This window comes from Camelus dromedarius, chromosome 21 (assembly GCF_036321535.1).
Source record: "Camelus dromedarius isolate mCamDro1 chromosome 21, mCamDro1.pat, whole genome shotgun sequence".
Lineage (NCBI taxonomy): Eukaryota > Metazoa > Chordata > Mammalia > Artiodactyla > Camelidae > Camelus > Camelus dromedarius.
The window spans coordinates 4,832,622-4,857,296 of NC_087456.1; the positions used below are offsets into that span (position 1 = coordinate 4,832,622).

General features: G+C 53.6%; 2 protein-coding genes across 2 annotated transcripts; both read right to left on the bottom strand.

Annotated features, from left to right (window-relative positions):
* Window positions 1–462: 462 nt before the first annotated feature.
* OPTC (opticin) lies at window positions 463–7,673 on the bottom strand. Its single transcript, XM_010998627.3, has 7 exons — window positions 7,469–7,673; window positions 6,132–6,339; window positions 5,265–5,400; window positions 3,597–3,755; window positions 2,665–2,867; window positions 1,243–1,338; window positions 463–782 (listed from the first exon to the last, which is right to left on the bottom strand). The coding sequence occupies exons 2-7, from the start codon at window positions 6,330–6,332 to the stop codon at window positions 612–614; spliced, it is 966 nt and encodes a 321-aa protein (XP_010996929.3). The 5' UTR covers window positions 6,333–6,339; window positions 7,469–7,673; the 3' UTR covers window positions 463–611.
* Window positions 7,674–10,822: 3,149 nt separating this feature from the next.
* PRELP (proline and arginine rich end leucine rich repeat protein) lies at window positions 10,823–24,064 on the bottom strand. Its single transcript, XM_031438822.2, has 3 exons — window positions 23,878–24,064; window positions 16,191–17,176; window positions 10,823–13,405 (listed from the first exon to the last, which is right to left on the bottom strand). Exons 2-3 carry the CDS (start codon window positions 17,158–17,160, stop codon window positions 13,230–13,232), a joined length of 1,146 nt encoding a protein of 381 aa, XP_031294682.1. The 5' UTR covers window positions 17,161–17,176; window positions 23,878–24,064; the 3' UTR covers window positions 10,823–13,229.
* Window positions 24,065–24,675: the final 611 nt, after the last annotated feature.

Below are 24,675 nucleotides of genomic sequence, written 5' to 3' on the forward strand. Positions count from 1 at the left end.
CCCCAGACAGACGCCGTGGATGTAAATACGTTCAAGCACACGACTAACAGTAAAACATGATAAAATAATTGGGAAGTGATGAGGATGGACGACGTTTGTTTTCAACATCATGTATTCAATGGTGAGTGTATATACTTTAATTTTTAAGAATAGCTGTGTTTAACAACTGGCCTGCAAAGTTCAGGAAAATGTAATAACCAGTTCTTTCCAGCCTGGTAGTGAGAGTGGGCTCCAGCACACCACTGCTTCTCCCCCTTCCTCCTTGTCTTTCTGTCCCCCTCCCCCCTTACATGGTTTTCCTAGCATTCTGTGTGGGTAGGAGGGATGGCAAATACGGGAAAGACCTTTATGCAGACCTTTTTGCTATTCTCTGTGCCAGAAGCTGTAAGGTGTTAAGGAAAAAGGATGGAGAAAAGCAAATGTGGCTCCTGAAGGTCATTCGCTGTATGGGGTAGGGGGGAGCGGGAATTTTTGTATTTGGATCACGAGGCTGATTGACGCCTGGATGAAAGACCACTGTTCAGAGACAGGGGCCGGGCCCTTGGGCGCAGGAGGCCCACGCCCTTGGCCGCGGTCCTCGAGGGCTCTTACCCAGGAAGGGGGAAGGCGCTCTAGGTGAAGCGGCCGACGGGGAGCCGGGGCAGGCAGAAGTAGGCGCTGGCGAAGAGGCTCAGGTTGATGGGATTGCCGTCCAGACGGATGTCTTCCAGCCGCCTCCGGGTGTGCTTGTGCTCCTCGGGGTCACAGAAGGTGTCCCTCTGCATGGTCTCTATCAAGTTATTCTGGAAAGGACACGCTGACAGCTGCGGGCCTGGAGGGTCTGCCCTCAGCCCAGCTCAGTCAGCTTCTCCTACCAGCTCTGCCTCCTCTTTACAACTGGAGAAACCGAGGCACAGAAAGCCAGCGTCCACACTACAAGAGGGGAGGGGAGGAGACCCACGGAGGATGGATGGAGGGAGAGGAGAGATTAAGAGGGATGAAGGGGAGAGGAGAGACAGAGGGTGAGGGAAGGGGGAGAAGGAAGAAGCCATGGGGTGAGATGGGAAAAGGACAGGGAGGGCGAAGTGTTTTAAGAGGAGGAATTAGAAGAAATTAAACTGAGGCTGCAGACACTGATCCGAACAAGACCCACTGACGCACATCTTTGGTTGGCTCCCCGTGAAGGAGATCATTGCTGCCTACAGTCTGACCTCCACCCCCTGTGCTCTGCTCCCCGCCCTTGCTCCTGGGGAGCCCACTCACCTGCAGGTGTAGGGAGCGCAGGCTCAGGGGCAGGGGCCTGGGGATGGAGTCCAGCAGGTTGTCAGCCAGGTAGAGGAACTGCAGTTTCTCCAGCGCCTGGCGGGGGGGGGGGGGGGGGCAGGCAAAGGGGGTGGGAGGTTGTGGGTGCTGTGGGGCCCTGGCAGGGATGTGACCCTGTTCGTTCGCTCAGGGTCTCAGTCACGTGCCAGGTTCCAAACTGGGCACCGTGGGAGGGGGGCAAGGAGGTGGCAGCAGGGGGTACAGCGGGGGACAGGGGAGGCCAGATCACAGGCACTGCCTCCCACTGGGTGCACAAGGAAAAGTCACTGCTAGGGAGGCGCCAGCGTTTGGGGTGGGAGAAAGAACGGGGAGCAGACAAGGGGCAGGGATCTTTGCTATGAGAAGGAGTTTTCCCCAATGAAATGTCTCCAGATGCTCAATCTGGAGCAGCTATGGGAAGCGCAGCCAGGAAGTATTCCGGCCAGCCGAATGAGAGCCCCCGGCACACCTGGGGCAAACCGCGTGCGTGCCTGACGGAGCTGGGTGTCCATCTTGTCCACACCCCTCTTCACTTCCTCACCAGAACTGCTCCCAGGGCTCTTCTTAGCCCTGAGGAGTGGGCCGCCCCGGGGAGCCACGTGTGTGCCAGATGTTAACCCTCCCCATGAAAACCGGCCAGCCAGTGACCAAGCAGCTGGTCTCTCTTGAGAATCTTGATCATGGAAGGACAATGATCGGTCAGCTAGCAGCGGGCTTTGGAAATAAAAGGATACGAGTTAAAGCTGAGGCCAGGATGACTGCAAGTCAAGTCACCTGTAAGTCAGAGTTTCAGGGGAGCAGATGCTCAGTGTGTGCAGGACGTTGGTGCACAGAGATGTGAATGCAGCAGGTGCACAGAAAGAAGTCAAGAGACCATGTGCCCCAAAGAGGGAGACGGAGAGTGGCTGACATTGGTTTCTGACACCACCCAAGCCTGGGGCCCAGTAACAGGCCCAGGAGGTCTAGTTCCCTTTTCACAGAGGTTTCTGGGATGGCATATTGTATTTTGAGGGGGAGGGTAATTAAGTTTCTTCGTGTATTATTTAGTTAATTTTTTAAAATTTTATTTGTTAGTGGTGGTACTGAGGACTGAACCCAGGACCTTGTGCGTGCTAAGCACGCTCTGTACCGCTGACCTATACCCTCCCCCTGGGATGACATGATTGTGAAACACCCTTTCCTTGAATGAGAATCAGTTTCCTGCAACAAAAAGAATCTTCAATAAAACAAATGGGAATAGATGGGGGAAAAATGGGGTTTGATTTTTGTATCCCAGCACAGCGTTGGAGCTGAGATACCCCATGAGGGCAAGGTGTGCGTGTGTGTGTGTGGTTGTGGGCAGGGGTGGCAGGGGCAGGTGGCAGGCCCACAGCCCTGGCTCACCCTGAAGGCTTCAGGCTGTATCCCTGAGCTCTGGAGCCGGTTCCGGCGGACGTCCAGGACCTCGATGGCTGCGGGCAGCGCAGGCAGTGCTGCCAGCTGGTTCTCAGGGAGGATCAGACCCTTCAGAGCAGGCAGCAGGCGGAGGGCATCGTCCTCGATGGAGGAGATGAGATTGCTGGAGAGGTCAATCCTCTTCAGTTTGGCTAAGAGGTGCAGGGTAGAGCAGAGAGATGCAGGGCACACCATCTTCCCCTGCCGGAGCTGCCTGTGCCCGGCTCCCTCCCTCTCAAAAAAGGGGATGCTAGCCAGCCATCTGCCTGTCCAGGTCAAAACCAGAAGGAGTAACTTTGTAAACCTAGGAAAGCCCTCAGACTCCGCAACACTCGCCCTGGTGTTCTGTCCTGTGCGGTGGTTGCCCACCTCGGCTTGGCTTGGAAGAAGCTTTCTGAGGGTAAAACCCCACAGGCCCAGGGTTCCCTGGATCCATCCCACCTCCACCTGTCAGTTTACACGAAAGGACACAGAGGACCAGGAAGGCTGTCAGTAATCAGTGGCAGAATGTGGCCTAGAGACCCGGTCTCCAGATTTAGCGTGGTCTTGTCCAGAGGCCGGGAGGGGACGGAACTACAGTTGCTGGGATTTCCTGAAAACGTCGGCTTGATTGTACCTCCTCCTCCCCAGCTTCCCAGAGCCACTGGGAGAACAGATAAGAACAGGTCACTTCTGCCATCAAAAGCCTTCAAGGAAAGGAAGTAGAGAGACTTGGAGCTACTTCCATTTGATCTCTGGAGAGACTGAAAGCTAGCAGGGAAAGGCCAGCCCAGGTGGGGCACCCGTCTGCTGACTGTTCCCTGGGGCTGGGTGGCAAGGGGAAGAACCCCGGGGGCTCCCTCTGCCCGCCCACTCTTTTCTTCTGCCAGGACATGACATACTCAGCCCTCTGAAGTCCCCGGCCCGGATCCGGCTGATGCGGTTGAAGCGGGCGTACAGGTAGGCCGTCGTCTGGGGAAGGGGCGGGATGCTCTCCAGGTCAATATCGTCGCAGTACACGGAGGAGCCAAGGCACACGCAGACCAGGCAGGTGGGCAAGCCTGCAACAGGTGGTGGGCAGAGCAAAGGGAGAGCCCCCCTCCAATGTCAGACCCCCTTCAGCCTCTGGGACCAACGACCCTGCCCCAGGGAGTGTCTGAGCCATGGCCTTCCGTGTCCTCTTGGGTTGCTGCCTGGACTGTCTGCCACGATGCAGCAGGCAATGCTGTTGGCCACTCCCAGCCTGGCACTTAGCCCTGGACCCCTTACAATCCATGCTTACTAGCGCCTTCATCAGACCCTGGTCCTGTATAGGTTTCTCCGGCCTATGTGGGTGTTTCTAGGCCATCTATCAGACTCTTTCCCACAGGGCTCCTCTCTGATCTCAAATGGTGCACTCAAAATGAAATAAAGCTAGAATTCAGTGGAATGGCCCACGGCTGCTGGCTCTGCTCTCTGCCTTGTGGGCGAGGAGTTACACACGTTCTGTGTGGCTCCAAAAAGCATCGTAGAGCCAAGGGAGAGTGGACGCTGTCTGCCCAGCGTTCATTCTTCCTTCTGATGGTATCAGCACCTTGGTTTTCTAGTGGGAAACACACCCCCCGGCTCATGACCAGTGGCCACGAGCCTGCAGCCAGGCCACCGGACTCAGGTTGGCTTTACAAAGCTGGGAAGGTTTTGCTGAATAGGCAGGAGGTTTCCATCTCTTGTGATTACAAGGGACAGAGATGACTGGAGACACCGTTAGCCCAACTCACGGGGGAGCTCAGTCAGCGTTGACACAGACCCAAGATGAAGAGACAGCTCTTCTCCACCAGTCGTGACCAGACAGTGTGCCTGGAGCAGAGAGGCCCCAGCACCTTCTCATCCCCAGGCCTTGAATGGCAGGTCCAGCTGAGGCCCTTTCTGGTCTCTTTAAGCCTGGGAGAACCCAGGATCCTGACCGAAGTGTCTTCTCTCCTGATACCCCAGTAAGCTCTGCCCACCCAAAGTGAACATCTCAAGAGACTGGGACCTGAGAGCAAGGAAGTCAGGAGCTAACTGCATCCCGCTCCGCCTCAGTTCTGATCCCCAGCAGGGTGCTAACCCCTTCCTCCAGATACCCCAGCATCCTGGGCTCCAGGAGGGATTCCGGGAGGGCCTCAGGGAGGGGGAAACTGCTAAGGAGGGAATTCCAGCTGACAAGCAGTGTGACTGCTTCATTGGCCCCTGTGCCAAATGGCAGCCGTGAAGTTATTTATTCTTCTCTACAGGCTTTTAATTGTCTCTAATCTAATTACCACTCAACCTGCTCCCCCAGCGGTGCTGTTAATTAAGGTAGGTGGCTTTGCTCGGCACAGCAGAATTCTTGCACTCCTTTGCCTCCTGGCCAGTACGTGCGCTCAGACAGAAGTGGCAGGGACAGCCAGCCTCTCCCTTTGGTTTTTTCCCCTTCTCTCCCTGTGGGCAAGGGCTAGCCCTGACCCCCCACTCCCTAGCCCTGACTCCACTCCTCCTTGGTGCCCTGGTGCTGGGTCACGGCTATGTGGCCCACGACCCGTGGATATGGGGGCCTGTGCCCGTGAACGCACCGTGGCTGGTCGGGGGTGCCGGCAGGCCCAGCACAGTGGGCCTGGCCACTGTGGGGCTTGAAGGGGCTGTCCCTGGAGCCCTCGTGCTCTGAGCAGAACTCATCCCAGTTGAAGAAGCCAGGCTGGTCCCTTTGACCTGGAAACACAGCACACGATAAGCCAGCTTTTGCCTGAGAGGGACTTCACTCTGGACTCTGGGAACTTCAGCAACCAGTTTCATAGACCGAGAGTCACTGTGGAGAAGGAGGGAGGGGCGGCAGAAGGAGTGAGCAGGGCCAGGACCTTCTCAGCATCGGGTCTCACATCACAGTTGGGGAAATGGAAGCCCAGAGAGGGACTGAGACCAAGGAGCCAGCTGGTGGCCAAGCTGGGGGAGGAGCCCGAACCCACATCTGCAGACTTCCCAGGACTCTCTCCCTCTCCCTGGCGCTGACCAGGCTCACACAGACAGCCGGCGAGCTCGGGCTTCAGAGCAGCCCCGAGAAGGCCAGCAAGGGCTGAGGAAGAGCTTCAGACGGAAGACGGTCTAAGAAAAGAGGGGCTGCGGGACTTCTTTTTCTAAGGAGACGGGAGACGGCTGGCGTCCCAGTGAGCGGGGCCTGGTGGTCTTACTTGAAGGTGGGGGGGGGGGATGTTTGACTTCTAAGGGAAGTCCCACCAAATTTGCTAAAAACAAACACAAAAATGGAAGCTTTGTGCCCTCTGTCTGAGTAATATCTAAGTGGATACTCTGGAGAGACAAGAATTCCCACCTCCGAGGAAAAGACGGAGGCCTGAGGCACCTGCATCATGGAGGTGGACAGGCGCCAGGCCTCTGGCTCCGCGTTTCTTGCAGGGAGGGCAGCCGGGCTGCTGCACACCACTCACCTTGGGGAGCTGGTCCTCGGAGTCCGCGGGCTCATCATAGTGGCTCAGGTTAGCGAGGACGCCGTCCCCTAGACGCAGAGCTGTGTCGGAGTCCCCCTCCCCACCCAGCTGGCCTTCTCTGCTGCCCCTCTCCTCCTCTGGGAGAGACGCTGCTCCCTGCAGCATCAGGACCAGCAGGCTCAGGAAGGCCGGGGGCTTCATGGCGGGCCTGGGGGTGGGGCGTGGGATGAGAATGGGGAAAAAAATCACCTTGGTGTCCATTCCTGAGGGAGGAGCTCACAAACTCACCCCCCTTCCCACTCCCACACCTGCAGACTCTTAAGCCATTTGTCACACACTCAGTGCCTTCATTGCGTGTGCACGCAACCTCAAGGCTGGGGCTACCGGGCCGGTATCTCCTGCCAGCCCCCCTCAGTCCACGTAAGTCTCTTTACACGCTCATCCACACACTGATACGTATGCGTGCAGGCACCTGGCAAAGGCTGGTTTCTCCATCTTAGCACAGACACACTCATGCATGTCCCCTTGTCTACATCCCTCGCTGCGAACTAGGCACACACTTGGGCATTTACAGAGATGCTCTCTCTTACACAACCACTCAGAGTACAGCCATTAGCCACTAACTAGATTTAGAGAAAATTCACCATCAAGGAGTCCTGTGGTTTTTAAAAAGGTTATTTATTCATTCGTGCTTTTGTTCAACAAACACGGGTGGGTTTCTTACTAGCCGCAGGCACTGGACTTGTCTCTGGGGCTGCAGAAACAGACCAGTGGTCCCGGCATTACTCCGTTCATTTAAGCGACATAGGCTTAAAAACCTATTCCAGTGTAAAAGATAATGTTAGTTTATAAATAGATTTATAAATGCAGGTTTTAAGAAATGAATGAGTACAGGAACAAAAGAGCCCTTTGTGAGTGGTTGTGGGAGCGTGTACACAGCCAGAAAGTGTGTACAGGTGAGTTCAAATGTTCACCTAAGTTCATCCACGTATGCACAAGTGGGTCAGGGAATGTGTGTGGTGTGGGTGTGAGGAACCCAGTGTATTTCTGAGAATGCAGCCCCTCCCCAGAGTTTCCAGTACATTCTCTCCCTTTCTTAATTTTAACTGGGCAAGGGGTTAAGCCCCCATCAGTAGCAAGAGGTGTCTCTTCAATTTACCTCCCATAACTTATTTCAAACCAAATTATATAATCTTAAAAAAAAATCTTAAACAAATAGTCCTAAGACAGTTTACTGCCTCCCCACCAACCTCTCTTTGGTTTCTCCTGCCCAGTCCAGGCCCCCTCCCCTCATTGCTGTGCCAATGGGCCTGAAGCCTCAAGATCTTGAACCTTACCTCGTCGACTCTTCAAGTTCCAAGTCCAGCCTCAAGGCTTCCAGAGAGGTGGGGACTCCGATGGACAAGTCAAGACACACAGAGGGGCCTGGGTAGACAGCTGCCTGGGGAGGACGGGGGAGTTGGCCAAGGCAGGTGTGTGGCCAATCAGACTTCTCTTTTTCCTGATGTCCAGCTGATTCCCCTCCTCTTTTCTCAGCAGGTCCCCCCCATCCCACTCCTTTTCTTGGTTCCAGAGAATTTTTTTCTCCCTCCCTCCACCCACCCCACTCCCAGACCTCTCCCCACCTCCCATCCTCATCTTTTCCTCTCTTTCTCTGTCCATGCCCTCTCTCTCTGTCTGGCCCACTCTCTTTGAGGGGCAGGCAGCTCCCATCCCCTAAGGGGAGCCCCACCCCTCAGATTCTGTACCCTCCGAGAAGCAGCATGAGGGTATGTGGATAGGTGGGGCTTGCCTTTCCAGCTTTTTTCTCCTGCCAGAGAACGATGAGGCTTTGGCTTCACAGATGGAATCCGAAGATTAAAAGGCTAAGCTGCGGTGCTCTGATCCGAACTGCCACCCACCACCTGGAGCCCCAGTACGGAACCAGAACTGAACAAAAGTCACCGGAGGGAGGGAGATTCAAAGAGAAGGTGAATGGGGGATGGGGTAGGATTTGAAAGCCAACTTCAAGCTCTCTGATGACAATCGGAAGGAAGAGACAGGAAGCTCTCCAGAGCTGCTAGGCCGGGCCCTAGGAAAAAGCTTCCTGATCATACACACCAGCAGGCATTGTGTGGGGTCCTTGGGGGGCTGAGGGGAATCCCCCCACCTCCGTGGTCCTGTACCAGAGACGTGTTCATCAGGAGAGACTCTGCTTTCTTTGGTGCCTTAGGCTGCTGCAGGCCAAGCCCTTGCTGAAGGCAGGGGTAGGGGGCTAAGATGTCGTCCCCAAGATCCTGCCAGTCTGCACACGTTTGCCCAGGTCCTCAAATGATGCTCCTTCACCCTCCTTTCTCCCACTGACCAGATACTGAATTCCAGCTGCAAGGTCCCCCTTAAGATCATTTAATCCAAAACTTTTATTTTACAGGTGGGGAAACCAAAGCCCAGTAAGGTGAGGTTACTTGTCCAAGGTCACACAGGGACGGGCCCAGTTCCCAGATTTCCTGACTCTCGGGCCAGAGAAGTCACCTGCATTCATACGACCCTCCCCGTCTTTGCCTCATCCCGTGAGTCTTGAGACCAGGTGTTCTGGCGCCCTCAGAACAGACGGCCTTGGCAGAGCTCAGCTCTGCCCTGACACACCAGGTGAAGGTGCAGAGCTAACAGGCTGGCCCAAGGGGCAGGGGCTTGGCCCACAGTGTTCCCGGGCACCAGCGGGTCTGGAGGGCCTTCCCCAGCCCAAGCACCGGGTCACCAGAGCAACACTTGTTCCTGTGCCATTGACAGCCCCTCCCACCTGGGGAGAGACAAAAACAAGGGCTCTGCTGGGTGGAAGGAGAGAGCCCCAGAGCCAGGAGGGCGCCCAGTAAGCAGATCGACCATGAAGCGGGCTGTCTTCCTCTACTTTCTCTCCACAGCCCGGGCTTCGCAGCCAGATGCCTTCCCCCACAACCCCCCAGCCCGCACCCCCCACCTCCCCGCGAAGAATGCAAAAGCGGCTGTTCATTCATTCCCCTGCAGTCTGCTCCCACTCTCCCTCCCGCCTTCTCAGTGGTGCACCCCCGCCAGCACCCCTGCTACCCGGGCTCTAACGAGGTGCCCCCTGCAGTCCGGACTCCCCAACACGCTGGCAAGCCCTGCGTCACTCGCGCAGCCGGCTTCAGGCGCGCATGCGCCGACTCCCCCACCCCCACCTCTACCTCCCCCCACCCCCACCCCCACCCCCGGAAGCCAGCCGCCTCTGACGAAGGCTGCGCATCCTGGACCCTCTCACAGCTTCTACTCTCCCTTTCACAAGCGCGCCCGTCACCCGCTCTGGTTCCCATGGATTTCGGGGAGGGTCCATGGGATGTGTATGTGTGACTTGCGTGGGAACCGTCTGAGCATCGTGCTGTTTGTTCCAGGCAGCTCCGCTCCCACGGAGCCCGGAAAGGGGGGCGGGAGGTGCGGGGAGCCGGTCTAATCCGAATCTCATTAGGAGAAGCACGAGGCATGATGATGGAATGGAGGTGGCAGGCCGTGGGGACAGAAGTCTGGCCAGCTGACCCTGTTGCTGCCCCCTTTCGCGGGCAGGGAGAGAGGCGAGGCTGGAAGTTTCAGGGAAATTGGGCTTAGGGGCATATTCCCTGCTGAGGGCTTGTAGCCACGCGACCCTGACTGGGACGTGTTCCTCGCCCTTCCTCAGACAGACACACAGATACACCCACACACACCCATACATGGTACACTCCGTGTCTTCCAAACCTTTTCTTATGCTGATTGCCTTCCCGTTTATGTGCTTTTTCCTCGTTTCCCACCTGGCAAAATCTGATTCAAACCTTAAGACGCAGCTCAAATGATAGGGGCTGTTCTGTTTCTCCCAGGCAGGGGCAGCGGTCCTGTCCTCCACGCTCCTTGTACTCGGCATTGTTGCAAACACTGAAGACATGCAATGACTAATTCATGGATTTTTCCCTTTAGCAAGCTATGAATTCCTCAAGGGCACGGGGTCTATATTACCTCTCCTTGAATTCTTAGCGGGGAACCTTGCACATAGTTGATACCTGCTGAAAACTTGCTGAATTGCACCGAAGTGGGAATTTAGGAGGCAGAGTGGGAGGGATGGGACAGCATCTGGCAGTTTTCATCCGAAAGAAGATGCAGTAAGCCGGGAGGATTACTGGGTCGGTTCTGGAACCAACCTCCTATCTGGAGAGAGAGTCCGGGGCACCTGCTCTTGCCCTTCTGTGGACATCTGCGTGACCTGTAGACCACTCCAGATGGGGTGGCTTGTCCTTTGTTCTCCACCCTTAACATCTGCCACGGTTTTGTGTGTCTCACCCTACACGTCCTCAATTAGTCTGTAAGCTTTTTCTGGTCAGGAACGCTGTCTGTTTTTGTGTGTTTCTGTATCTGGCTCAGTCCTGAGAATCTGGGAGACCCTCAACAATTTGGTCTCTGTGGGTTGAAAGAACCTGAGGCTTTGGCTTCAAATGTAGCTGTCAGATTTCTTGTCAGATTTTAGGGAAGATGTTTCATGACGGTTGTGAGTTTTGGGGAAATTCACCAAGAAAAGTCTGGAGTCATTTTCTAAAGTTTCCTAAGAATAAGGTCCTTTCTCCACCCATCTTCTCAGAGCAAGTAAATGGTGGAATGCTGGGGGAGAAGGGCGGCCAGATGGCTTTAAGGTACTATTCTCGACTTGTTCACATTGTCAAGTTCAAGTTGGGCATTTTTCATATTACTTTATTTCCTCTGCTGTGAAGCGTGTTGGAATGTAAAGTTGTTCCACAAAGTTAACGTGGTCTGTAAGAATGAATAGATACATGTACAGAGTACACATATGCACTTACTTGCACACCTGTATATGCAAATGCCAACAGCACTGAAGGAATGAATTTGTGTACGGAGGAGGGGGCCTCCTTAAATCCAAGGGAAACCAGCACATTTTGTGTATGGTGAGGGTGGCGATGCTGTAAAGCCAATGTAATTTCCTCTGGTTTACAGCTGCAGAGAGCAATGGAGGAAACAGACATATTCTGGCGGGGCAATGGGATGAGGATGATTGCGTTGCTGAAAGAAAACTGTTCAGGTTTGCAGGAGCAGGGGAATGACTCCTCCGCCCCAGGGAGCCCATGGAGCATGTGGGAAGGGGGGCTTATCCAGGCCATAGCACCAGGTTGCTTCCAGCCACAATACTATATTGACTTTAAGCAGGAGCCTTGGAGAAACCAGCTGCAGCTAGAAGGAATGAAGCAGTTGTGTGGGAGCATGGGGGAAGGAGGCTGTGATGAAATGGGCCCCCTTTTCTGTAAATTAGCAAAAGAGAGAGGTGAAAAAGAGTATAATAGGAATTTCTTGAAGCTGGGGACCCAGCTTAATCCAATTTAAGAATCTCTGAACTTTTTCTCAACCCAACTTGAGAGTGGGCCCTGTATCCTACTCATTTCTAGAACATTCCCCACCCCACCCCCACCATCATACACTCAAGGCTCTGTAGAGGGGCAGCATCTCCGAGAGGAAGTGAAGGGGACAGCGGAGGTGAGTCAGCCCTGCGGGATCCAGGTTCCACCTGGGGGCCTGTCACCCGGGCCAGTGGGGAGCGTGGGAGCTTACAGGGAAGGACCGCCCATACAGGGAATAAATTATTGCAAGGGAAAGGGATAATCCTTTGTACTTGGCCTGCATCAGAACATGGTCTAAAGGGCGGAGCTCCATACAGGAGCAGGAGAGCTGGAGCGTCCTTGGAGGGGCCTCATCCACCTCCATCGTTGACAGATCTGGAAGCTGAGAGCAGAAGGGACCCGCAAGGTCAGACAGCAGATGGGAACAAACTGTATCCTCACCTGGGTTCCTGCAGGTTCCCCACCTGCACTCATTCATGATGGTAATCAGGGCCCCCCCCCTCGACGCCCCCGTATCTTTGTCCCCTTTAGACCCCAGAGGAGATAGAGACCATGTCCATGGCCCATGGGTCTCAAGTTGGAACCCGAGGCCAACTCCTTGACACCAGTGAGAGATGTGGAGCAAGACAGGAGCCAGCTGTGACCTGTACCGGCCACCAGGTGTCACTGCTGTGTCTGTCTTAGAAGGAGAAGCCGATCTGCACGAGAGGCAGAGGCTTCTGGGAGATTTCCAGGTGCTCCGCCCCTTGCGTGGGAGCTGCTTCCCCGGGAGTGGAAAGGATTGGGCCATCCCCACTGATAGACAACAGATGGTGGGGCGAGGTTGGTGGCTCTGTACCCTCCACTGTGGACATTGTGTTCCCCAGGGCATCAGGGCTCCTGTCCAGAGTGGCCAAGGATGCTGAAAGATCCATCTGCACTCACCAGGGTCCACCCTGGGGCCCTGACTCCCACCCCTCTCCCACTGGCTGATTCCTAGTTTTTTGAGTCATCCTTCTTCTTGACTGTTCCTCCCTGCTCTTACTCTTGGAATAGAGAGGCCCAGCCAGGAGGCTGGGTGCTGAGAAGGGCCCCATCTCGTTCCTGTGAAGAGAAGGCCGGATGCAGGCCCTTGTGCAAACCCCTGACCCTCCACCCTCCCTCGGCTGCTCCCTTGCACTTTCTTCTGGAGAACACAGGCTGGCAGAGAGCCGGTGAGACGTCTGGAGCCAGCGAACGGGGCGGTGGAGCGGCAGTTTTGGGAGGTGGAATCCTTGGCCAAGGGGACCCGGGTCGCTCGGCCCTTTGGGGCCAGAGTTGCCCACGATGAGGGGTTTCCAGCAGGACTTTCCAAACCTCACCTCCAGGCTGCCCCTGACTGTCTTCTGTTTGCTTTGGCCAGGACCAAGATCCAGGTGTCAGTCCATGGCTCAGACTTACCCAGGAGTGGTGAGGGGAGGAGGAGAGAGAAGAGAATATGAAATCTTTAGACACACATCTGTGCTTGTGGGGCCAGAAATCTGGGTGTGCAGGGGTTGGCTTTGAGCTGGGTGGACCAAATCAAGCCTTTAGGAGTCTTGCTCTAGAAGCTGCGGCTGCAGCAGAGTATGTGGCTTGTCCCTGCCTCAGGAAGATGGGATAAGAAAGGCGAAGCTGGGAGCAAGAAGAGGAGACAGAGAAAAGATGATGGGCACAGGCGCCTGGACCACCGCACTCCAGTGCGGTCGGAGGCGCTCCGGGGGTGGAGTGAGGCCTAGATGACCACGGACTGCAGCAGGCGGAAGCACATCATGAGGTCCAGCGGGATGGGCGGCTTCAGGTAGTTCCCATCCAGCCGCAGGTAGCGGAGGTGTGGCACGTTCTCCAGATCCGAGGAGAAGTCGTGGAAGGCGACTACATCGTTGGGGCAAATCTGGGTCCCGTTGATTTCTATGGAGAAAGAAGGAAAGAAGTCAGCAGGAGCGATGGGCAGGGGGTCAGGACAGACAGGGCTGGAGGCAAAGACAAGGAAGGAGAAGAGGGTGGACAACTGAGGATGACGGCTCTGGAGTTCTCCTTTCTGGAACTGGCTGACTTTGGGAACATATGACCACGAATGAGTCGACCCCAGCCTCCTGCCTCTAATTACTCATTTGTAAAATGAATTAAGTTGGAAAGGACCAACAATTGTTGTTGGAAATTCACTCTGAGGAGTCATGGAGGAAGTCAACTTGGAGCTGAACCTTCAAAGACAGGATTAGCACCTGGGGATAGTGTTCTGATGGTGTAACCTACATGAATGAGGCTGTGGAGGCCAAAAAGCTCATGACAGAGTCTGGGAATAGTAAATAATACAATGTGACGTACTAGGGAGAGTAAGCTGGGAAGGTGAGTCGTGGCCAGCAATTACGGTAGGCTTTCCAAAATGTCACCAGGAATGGGGGCTTTGGTTTCCAGCCTGAGGAATGGCATTGGGCAGGACTGCTGTTATGAGATAGGTAGTAGGATAAATGACGGTAGGGTGTAGCATCCTGGATATTAAATCTGGAAGGGTCCTCTGATCAGCTTTATACAGTATAAAGATGAATCTAGCTACAGCGTGGAGGAACAATGGGTGAATGAAGCAAGATCTGAAGCCAGCAGGTGGATGGGAGAATGACTCTGGAGGTTTCCTGTGAACAGGATGTGAGGCATGAGCATGGACAGAAGATGGTTACATTAACTGAATGAAAGATGGATGACAGGAAGAGAAAAGGGGGACTGGGAAGGGCATGGGGCCCTAGAACGTGATGAACCTACAGAATCTCCAGTGATTACTGATTCTGGGGAAAGTAAGCTGGAAAGGTGAGTTATGGACAAATTTTGGTGGGCTTTCAAATGGAAAATGAGTTTCCGTTTGCACCTTCTCGTCTTACTAGAGGATACGAGGTACGTCATCTTCTAAGTGATGCTCTTCGTTCTCCCTAAGCCTTGCTTCTCCTGTCATCTGTGGACTGTTGTCGGTGTGCCATTTTCCTTCATCTTCTTCCTCTTCCTCGTCTTCCCTCACTCCCCTTTCTTCTCTTTTTAACATGGGAGAAGCAGGAAGAGCCCTGACACTGCCGGATTTTCTTCCTATGGCCTTTGGGACTTTGGACCATCATTTCCCCCCCTGGTGCTCAGCTCCCAGGTCTGTGAAACGGTGAGAGTGTGTGTGAGCTTTCTGTCTTCCACCTCAGGAGGCTGGATCGCACCCCCTGCATCCTATTCTACAATCTGGGCGAGATCTGTAGGCATTTATTAATCAAGTTATCTTTTCCATCTGTAATTTTGGCTTCTACAGCCTCCTAGAGGTAATCTGCTCCATCAGTTTACGACCTGCAGGGGACAATCAGACACTTTTCCCTCTTCCTGAATTTGTTTCTTGCAAGATTTTAAAAAGCCTTCCCCCACTTTGTGTAATTATTGCAGATGAGTGAACAAGACTCTTCTATCCATGTTCTTCAAGACTATAGAAATTCAAAAAGCTCCCTCTCGTCCTTTGGCTGGAAACTGGGGATTCCAGCATGATTTTCAGAGCGCCCCTCTTTCCCAGGGTCTCCTTCATCCCTACAGCTGCTGCATTCCTTGTGTGGATGTAGCCTGATTTTGTCCAGGGGTCAGACAACATTCTCTCTCTTGTTTATAAACTTTGTTATAAGTTATAAACTTATAAATGTTTGATGCTCTATTCAGAGTTCACATTTTCGATTGAAGCAAAATTGTGACTTCCAGCCTCTTCTCTGGCCTAAAATTTTTACCCCAAGCCCAGGACCCTGTAAAGCTTAGGCAATCCTGCCTTAAACATACTGTCCTATATGACTGAAGTCTTGCAGCTTTCCAGGTAGACTTGGAAAGCATCCCCATTCGGACATGTTCTTCTGGCTGCCATGTTTTTAACCAGTGGTATGCCCTGAGTATACAGCTCTGTGTATGCTTTTTACAGACTCTTTAAAACCTAGGCTCAGGCTTGGGAAGAAACTTCCTCTTACAGCTGCCAGCTTCTGCAGGGGACAGAAATGTCCTGGGCCTGTCCCCAGAGTGGGCTTTTTTTTTTTTTTTTTTTAAATTTCACTTATTATTTATTGTTATAGAGAGAATTACTACAGATTAAGGAGATATAAAAATGTCTTTAAATGATATTAAATAATTTAGTTTGCCATCTTAAAATGTATTTAAGTAAAATGAAAAATATGCTTATAAAAATTAGCTATACTAACCTTGTTTTTTGTTTATTTGTTTTTTTCCAGAGTGGGCATTTAAATGTCACCATTCTGCTTTTAGGAGAATGTCCAGGACTGTATTCCATGTCTACCCTACCTATAGATCTGGAGGGCAAAGAAGCTGGGGCTGATGAGAAGGGGTGGAGGAAGAAAAGCTATTTACCCTCCAAGTATGGTATTCTGTGCACTTTCTCCAAATTTAACTGTTAAATCTCACGTCGACTTTGTGATGGAGGGTGTTACTGCCATGCTCATTTTATAGGGGAGGAAACTTCCCAGGGAGGTGGAGTATCCTTTCACGGTCACACAGATAGTAAGTGGTAAGACCAAGATGTGAAGACCAGGGCCAAGTTGGGTGCTTTTTGCAACTCCCACCAGGTCCCTGCAAACAAACGAACGTGTAGAGGCGGGAAGACTCTCCAACCTCCCTCCCTGGGAACACGCCCACCCCAGCCCCGCCCCGCCCCGCTGACCCCAGCCCCGCCCCCACTCACTCTCTATGCTATTGTTGTTGAGGTACAGATGCTCCAGCCTGTTGTTGATGGCAGGCACGTTGCTGATCTTGTTGTGTGACAGGTGGAGCACGAGCAGGTTGGAGAGGTTGAAGGAGTTCTTGGGGAGTCCCCTGTCTGAGAGCTTGTTGTAGTTCAGGCGAATGAAGGCCAGGTTGGGGAAGCCCTTGAAGTACCCACTGGGGATGGTCTCGATCCTGTTGCTGTCCAGGTAGAGCTGGTGAATGGCCGTGGGGACCTTGGGTGGCATCTTTCTCAAGATGTTGTTGGCCAGATTGAGCTGCATGAGGTTCTTAAGGCCCTGGAAGGTGTCGGGCTTGAAGACGCCGTCACTCAGCTTGTTGTGCTGGAGGTCCAGGAGCAGCAGGTTCTCCAGCTTGCTGAAGACGCCGGGCGGGATTCTGGAGATCTGGTTCTGGCTCAGCCTCAGCTGCTCCAGGTTCCGGGGCAGGGCGGAGGGCACCTCTTCAAGCTGGTTCTTCTCCATGTAGAGGAACACCAGGCTGGGCAGTTTCTCCAGCACCTTCTGGTCTATCTTGCGAATTCGGTTGTTGTCCAGGTTGATCCACCTCAGGCCAGAGGCATTCCTGAAGGACTCCAGTGGGAGCTCAGTTATGAAGTTGTTCTGCAGGTAGAGGTAATGGATGCGGGATGGGATGACCGGGACCTTTCGAAGGTTGCGGCTGTCACAGTAGAGGGCAGACGGGAAATCAGAGGGGCAGTAGCATTCCCGGGGACAGTCAGGAAAGACAGACGGAGGGCCCGGTGGGAGGGGAGGAGGCAGGTCTGTAGGCTCTGATGGCTCATGGGGCTGAGGAAAGCTGGGTGTGGGCCTGAGTCGGGGTCTGGGCCGGGGCCTTGGTCTGGGTCTTGGTCGTCTTGTTGCCTGGCCTTGGGCCTCTGAGGCCAAGATGAGGACAAGTGGGAGGAGCCAGTAGAAGGATGACCTCATGATCCAGATGATGCACCTGCGGGGAGGAACACAGGAAGTTATCAGCCTGCCAGGCCTCAGTAATGAGAGGACATGTCTTTACAGCTAGAGTTGGCCAGGATGGGCTCCAGGGGAGCTGTGGGAGGGACCTCCGGAAGCATCTCCTTGTCTGCCTGCATCAAGCAGGTGAGAAAGTAATGAGGGCTTGAGGGTCTGGATCCCTTGCCCAGGGGCCTAGCCCCTGAAGGTGCTAAGCCTGCTCTGGAGAGTGTGAGCCATCCTGGCAGAAAGCCCACTGGGCTGTGAATCAGGAGTCCTGGGGTTTCCTGGAAAAGACCCTCAGATCCCTAGCCCCCCATTTCCCTATTTGCAGCATGTGAAACTCACCCCTGCCCTGACGGGGGGATGTTAGGACATGTGAGCTGTATGTGAGATGTTACATCTGGAAGTGTCCTTAGAGATCCCGTAACTCAGTGGTTTGCAAACTGTGCCCTCATTTCTGTGGAGTCCCCCTGAGGGAGGGAGACCGAGGGGATGTTCATGGGCACCCCCAATCCACTCCCATGCCAGCCTAAGCAACCTGTGTTTTTGAGTCTGTTTTATATATTGAAGTTTAGCCAAAGCATTCAGTTGAAAAAAAAAAAAGTTGCTTTGCTAAAAATGTTTTGAAATTCACCAATCAAATCCAGACTCGACTATTTATAAAAAATTGAGTACTGGAGGGAAGAAGGGACCTGCCAAGGCCAGGAAGCTGTTTAACAGCAGACCTGGGACAAAACCCCAGGGCTCCGTGGGCTCGTGGAGAGCGTGGGAAGGAAGGAAGGTGCTGCAGTCAGCCCTGCTCAGCCTCGGAGGGGCAGAGGGTGTCTCCCCACATCTTCCTTGCACACGCCCTGGACACCCGGCCTGCATGCTCTCACACACACAGCACTCCTCTGCCTGAACCATTCACATAAGCAAACACGCGGTCTCCTGTCCTCTGCGTGTGTGTGTGTGAGTGCCCATAGAGAATACTGAGTGTGGGAAGGAAGGAAGAAAAGAAGGAAGGAAGACAGACGAGGAGGGAGGAAGGAGGAAATTGTCCTGCAGCCTGTTGCTTCTCCACCTCCCTCTGAGGTGGTCCCTTCCCAGGCAGGCCTCTCCAAGGGGGGTCCAGGACTGCCATCTTCCCTGGGACTCCCATCACGAAGGACCTTGCAGCTAGATTCCTGACTTTATCTCCAGCTGAGGACGTAACGGTCTTGGGGATACACCAAAAGAACTGAGAAGAGAAGACATTCATTGTAAAACTAAACTTGAGTCTTGTTACCTGACTCCATGCCACTTGTAAGTCGTGAGCCATGACTTAGTATCTTACAAGTCCCAAAACCTTCTTGAAAATAGCACAGCCGTATTGCACGTAGACTTTGAAGGAGTGGGTAAAGCGTTAGTGACTAAAAGGAAGCATCTTTAGAAGCCATCCGATCTCGGTGACCTTGAGTTTTCTCGCCTGGGCATCTCTTTATTTTCTGACCACCCAGAAGCCTGACAATAAGCAAGAGATCTCTTGCGAGCAGCCCTGGCTGTGGTTCCCTCTGTCCCTTCATTGCTTTTGTCAACAAAAGCATCCGCCAGGTACTGGGCCCTGAGGTTAGCAGAGCTCCCTGCAGAAGACCGCTCTGGGAGGCACAGTGACTCAGGCAGCTGGTCCTTGCAGGGGGCCTTTCTGGGTGGCTCTGAGCCCGGGCAGCCCCTGGTCCCCTTGGCAGGGGTGACGGGGTCACAGGTCAGTCACAGCTCCTCCTGGCAGGCCTGCCTCCCTCGCCCTCCGTCCACAGTGAATGCAGGCCTTCCTTGTCCCCCATCTCCCGCACCAGACCTTTCGGGAGCTTCTCTCATCTTCCCTCTAGTCCTCTGACCGTCTGCACTCCAGACCCCTGGGGGCTGGCCAAGCTCCTCTCAGGGAGAGGAGCGATTCCCGGGGAGCAGCTCCGTGGTCCTGCTCCTTGGAGAAACTGGGTTTGTTCACCTGCCCTTCTCTGAGCCCTGTGATGGAACCACTCTGTGTGTGCGTGTGTGCGCGCGTGTGTGCGCGTGTGTTTGTGCGCGTGTGTGTATGCAGCACGCTTCTTTCTTGAGGAAATAGCGTTCATTTCTAAGGCTTTTCTCATCGGGCCTTGCCCCTTCCTGCTAGAGCTTGACCAGTCCCCCCGCAGCCTAAGTCACCAAACCAGAATCTGTGACAGACTGGACTCCAGGGGAATCACAGTCCTTCCCACAAAGCCCTAAGCTCTCTGTCTTCCAGAACCTTCTGTCCAGTCATAAGCTCCCTTAGGGTGGGTCATAAGCATGTGTGATTTTAAAATTTCTTATCCCTTTGCAAGCACACCTCCCCACCTCCCAGCTTTCTGCTGGGCTGTGCCTACCGCTCAGTCAATGAACACATGATGACCACCTGCCACCACCGACCTCCCACAGCCCTGCTCACCAGTGTGGGCTCTCAAAAGTTGCTCATTCCTGGGGGAAAAGCAATTGTTTTGCCCAACCTCAAATTCACTTTCTCACTTAAGAATGTTTTCTAAGAGAGGTTGGGGTTTTTTGTTTGTTTTTTTGAGGGGAGAGTTAATTAAGTTTATTTATTTAGTTAGTTATTTTATTGGCGGTACTGGGGATTGAACCCAGGACCTTGTGCATGCTAAGCATGCACTTTACCACTGAGCTATACCCTCCCCCCATAAGAGAGTTTTAAATTCAAATTTCAGATCCAAGTATTGGAGATCTGGGCTTGAATCCTGGCTCTGACCCTACTCTAACTCCAGCTCCCCAACTGTGTGAGAATCAAAGGAGATCACGTGCGTGAAGGCATGCTGTTGAGCATAAAATCTCTTCACATGGCAGGGGTTTTGTTTATTCATTTTTTTGTTTATAAAAGAACACATTCTCTAGAGAGGTTCTGACTTTTAAAATGAGATAGCCCTGTCCCTGTTTCGCTCATGAGGTTCAGATGCATAGGACCCTTGCAATGGTTAGCCTCAGGGCAGGGCTGCGCAGAGGTCCGTATGGGTTTGCCAAGTCATTAGGGCAAGTTTAAGAGTAACTGGCTTTGTATGGAGAGAGCCTGGGGTTGGGGCCGGGCTGGGAATGAAGTTGGGTGTGTCTCCCTGACTCTACACTACTTTCTGGTGTTCTTTCTTGTCAGATTTCCCATCTAGCTGATCACCCCTGAGTCTCTGTGGCTTAACCCAGCCAGTGACCCCTCCCATGGAGGACAGGGCTGCCCCTGCCCCTGCTACAGGGCCATGCCCTCGCACATGGGGATGACCCTCTTTCTTTGCTCCCTTTTTAAAAAATTTATCTATTTTATTTGGGGGGCGGTAATTAGATTTATCTCTTTATTTCTGGAGGCAGTACTGGGGATTGAACCCAGGGCCCTGTGCATGCTAAGCGTACATTCCACCATTTGAGCCATGCCCTTCCCTTCTTTGCTCCCTGCTTTCTGCCCTAAGCTTAGGCTTCTGAGAGCCATCCTGCTCCTTCTGTGTCTTCCTAAAGCCTGGAAGGGAGCCAGAAGCCAGGAGGATCAGGTGGTCTCTGCCCAGTTGTTAGCAGAGGAGTGAAGCAGGCCCACTCAGAGCCCGAGAATCTTCCAAGGCCGCCAAGCAGGGCTTGGGTGGCCCTGCGGCAAGGAAAGGGCTGGCATGGAGGCGCGTAAACCCAGCACGTCCCCTCTCCTGGGGGATGAGAGCAGTGCAGGCGTGAGCCTGACTGGGGCCGTGGTGGGAGAGCATCCTGTGCATCTCGACAGGGGGTGGGGGTATCAGCCCGGGCCCCCACCGCCAAGTGACGCGACCCTCTTCTCAGCCTCAGTTTCCTTATCTGTAAAACGGGGAACAAAATCTTCTCCATCCCTGTCTTCTTTATCCAGCCTTTTTCCGAAGCAAGTGTGCTAAGTGACTTTAAAATGTGCTGCAGATCCAAAAGTGCTAAAAATACATGTAAAACTATCACGGAGAGACCATCTGTCTCCCCAGTGTCTAGCACAAGGCAACGTGTAAACAGAATGAAGCTTTTTTGGCTTCAGGCCACTAGTCCAGAGGAGCAAGTTTTCCATTCCAGGGGCCCGGGGAAGAAACAAGGGTGAGATGGCCCTCAGTCCTCTTACAGACTGTCACCTCACCATGTCCTTCTCTCTGCCTCCGTCTCCTAGCATCTCCACCCCCTGAAGAAAGCCTTCACAAATCTGATGCCTTGGGCGCTTGTAGATCTGGGTCTCAACCCTGCAGCTGTTTAGCTGGGTGCTCCTGAGAAATCTCTCCCCTCTACTAAGCTCCAGCTTCCTCATCTGTAAAATGGGCACACTAACACCTTCCTATCAAGTTGTTTTGAAGGTTAAATGAGTGAATGTGGGAAAAGTGAGTGCTGCTCAGTGAATGTTAAGCTGTGGTTGGCATTATCTCAAAGGAAGTAGTGTCTCTTTCCCTTCAGAATGGCCAGAGGCCCACCGGAAGGCAGGGGTCCTTGCAGGTGGGTACATCTCATGGACTTCCCCCAGCTCCTTCACACGGAGCGGCTTCTTTCCCTTTAGGGACTGAGAGACAAGACTAATTAGAAGCAACTAATTAAAGACACCATAGCAGCTCTCAGCCATTTGGGGAGCTCTGCCCCTCCAGCTCACTGACCCTACTCCGAGCTCTGTGCAGTAGGTGAGGGATGCTGGCCGGGGAGTCCCCTTCCTCAGCGGGCCCTGGAGTCCCCTTGTGATCCATGACTTCTCCTCCTAAAATTTTTTTTGGCAAGGGAGTGGTTATTAGTTTCATTTATTTTTACTTATTTTTAGAGGAGGTACTGGGGATTGAACCCAGGACCTTATATGTGCTAAGCAAGCATGCACCCTACCACTTGGGCTTACACTCCCTGACTCTCCTCCCAAACTTTTGCACCTGCCTTTTTGCCCCTTCCAACTCGCAAATGCTTCCCTCACAGGCCCAGTAAAGGGGGCTGCACCCCGGGGAGGGGGAGTGTGGACCTTGCTGCTCAGCTCATCCTCCGTGTGAGCCCAGCAGGACAGACAGCCATTGGGCAGGAGGCAAAAGAATCTAGAAGGGAAGGGGAGGAGCCCAGCGCAGTGCTCCTGGGGGCTCAGGGCAGGCAGATCCACAGGTGAGAGGAAACAAAAGCTCTTCTGAGCTATCTTGGGGGTACTTGCTTTCTGGAATGTTTCCCCGGTGATATGGCTGCCAGTGCTTGTAAGGACAAAGGAGGGGGAGCACTCACAGATCTTTCCTGACCCCTCGGGTGCTTGCTTACACTCTGCAGAAGAGGGTGGCCCGTCTGGGACATTCAGGAGCTCCTCCATCAGACAGCCCTTGTCCAGAAACCGCACAGCCTTCTGCCCAGCTAGCACTGCCATCTCAACCCCGCACAGGTCTCCCTCAGGCCCCTGGTTCAAGTTCTCAAGCCCTAGCTGACCCTCAAGTCCTAAAACAGCAACAGAGTCCTGGGTCTCCAGCCAGTGGGTCTGGGCAAAGGGTCCAGTAGGTGCGTAAGCCCCCTACTACCCCCCCCCCCAGGTGATTCTGAAGATCATCTGTATTTGGGGACCCTGATCCGGCCCATGCCCTGTCTGCCTGGGGACAGCATGCTCTCTGTGGTTGAAGAGGAATGAGCTGGGGAAGTGGAGGGGGTCCACCCTGTTTGGAAACCCTTCCCCCTGAGTTACTGACTTCAGTTTCCCCCTCCTGACCGCTTAAGGAACTACTGTCTCTTTTTTCCCTCTCCCACAGGGACCCCTTGCCAGCTTGGGATAATTTCAAAGTGATTTTAAAGAGGAATCTTTCCTAGCTGCCTGCTGAAAAAAAATAAATAAATTGCCCCAGAGCTAGGAATTAGTACCTCCAAAGCTTGAAACAAGGTTTCTTTCTTCTTCTTCTTTTTTTTTTTTCCCCAAATGTCAAGTGGTCTGGACCAGTGAGACACAAAAATCCAGAGCTACTGGGAAGACACTGTGCAGGTTGGAAAGCTACTTTTCCCTCTCCCACCCAAGGAGGTTCTAAAGAACCAAGAAATGCTCCCAGAGCCTGCTCCCGTTCATCCCCTCCTGCTCGGCCTTGACTCTGGACACATGACTTTCTTTTGGCTCAGCCATCTCAGTGGGAAGACGCACTTTCTTTTTCACAGTTGAGGAGCGTGTGAGAGGGAGAGAGACAAGATGCAGCGCGTGTGTGTGTCTGCTAGTGTTTATTCACTACGTGGTCTAGCTCTGCGTGTCAGACGCAGTCAGGATGGAGGTGAATGGACAGGATGCCTTCATCCCGTGTGTGTAATTTGTGTGTGTGCAGGTGATGTGACAGTGCAGCCTCTGTGTGGCACGTGTGTGTGCCTGTGACAATGTGTGACACAACATGAAAGGTGCAGAGGAATGGGTTCTAGGATTGGGTTTCTAGGGGAACCTGATCTGTAGAAATAACTGTGTCCAGCATAACTGCGCGCCAAGTCATCTGTACCAAGAAAGTTTAACTTTTGCAGCAAGCAGCTACATAGGTGTGGAAGGAGGAAGAGAAGGGGGAGGAAGAGGGTGTCAAAGAAATGAGGGAGACTAATTTGAGCTCCTTTGAAAGGAGAAAATTTTGGTGGAACGAAGGAAAGGAGGAAGGAAGGAAGGAAGAAGTTCGAGATGAGATCAGTAACCTAGGATGGGCGGAGCAGGAGGAAACTGGCTGGAGGCAGGAGTCTTCCTCCTCATCCCCCGCCTGGGCTTACCTGCACCACCTGCCTCTCCTCTAGGTTCCGGGGGGGTTTAGTCTCCGACAAGCCTCCCTCCGCTTCCCCCCACCCTTCGGTGGAGCTGTGGCAGCAGAGAGCCAGCTAGAAGATCTGATCTCCCAGTGGTGTGTGCGTGCTTGAGTTTGCCCGGCTTCCCTCCACCGGATCCTATTGGGGTGGGGAGGTTAGGTTAGGGGGAGGGCGGGGCAGATCGTAAGGAGGGAGGGGAGGAGGGAGGGAGGGAGGAGAGAGGGGAGGGAGGGAGCTCGGGAAAGGAGGAATGACAACAATAAAGTCTTTATTTAGCAGCCAAAACTCCCAAAGACTTCATCCACACACCATGCCCACTAACAGACCCGTTTTTAATAACATTTCCTTCTGCTGCTGCTTTTGGGAGGGAGGTTGTTTGACCCATGTTTGGAAAACAAGCCAAGTTAACAGAGGAGAAGGAATGAAAAGCAACCTCTGTGCAGCGGAGAGCTGGATGGCTGGGTCCAGCCCCAGGCTGCTTCGGTCCTCCTCCTAATGACTGCCTTGCTTCTGATGCCTCCTGCTCCCCTGGTGTTAAATTCCCAAATGTGAGTCGTTGTGGGAGGTTTTCTCAGAGCAGTGGCAGCCCTTCCCTAAGCCACCTGCCCTAGGAGGTCGCCAGGGGAACGGAGCCCCGCAGTGCACGCGCTGCAAGAGGACAGCCTGGCTTGGCTGCAGGAGGGGTGCGCGAGGACCAGCGAGGGTGAAGTCCGGCCTGGGGTCACACCACCAAAGTAAGGCGGAATTCAGATGTGATGTCAGGCC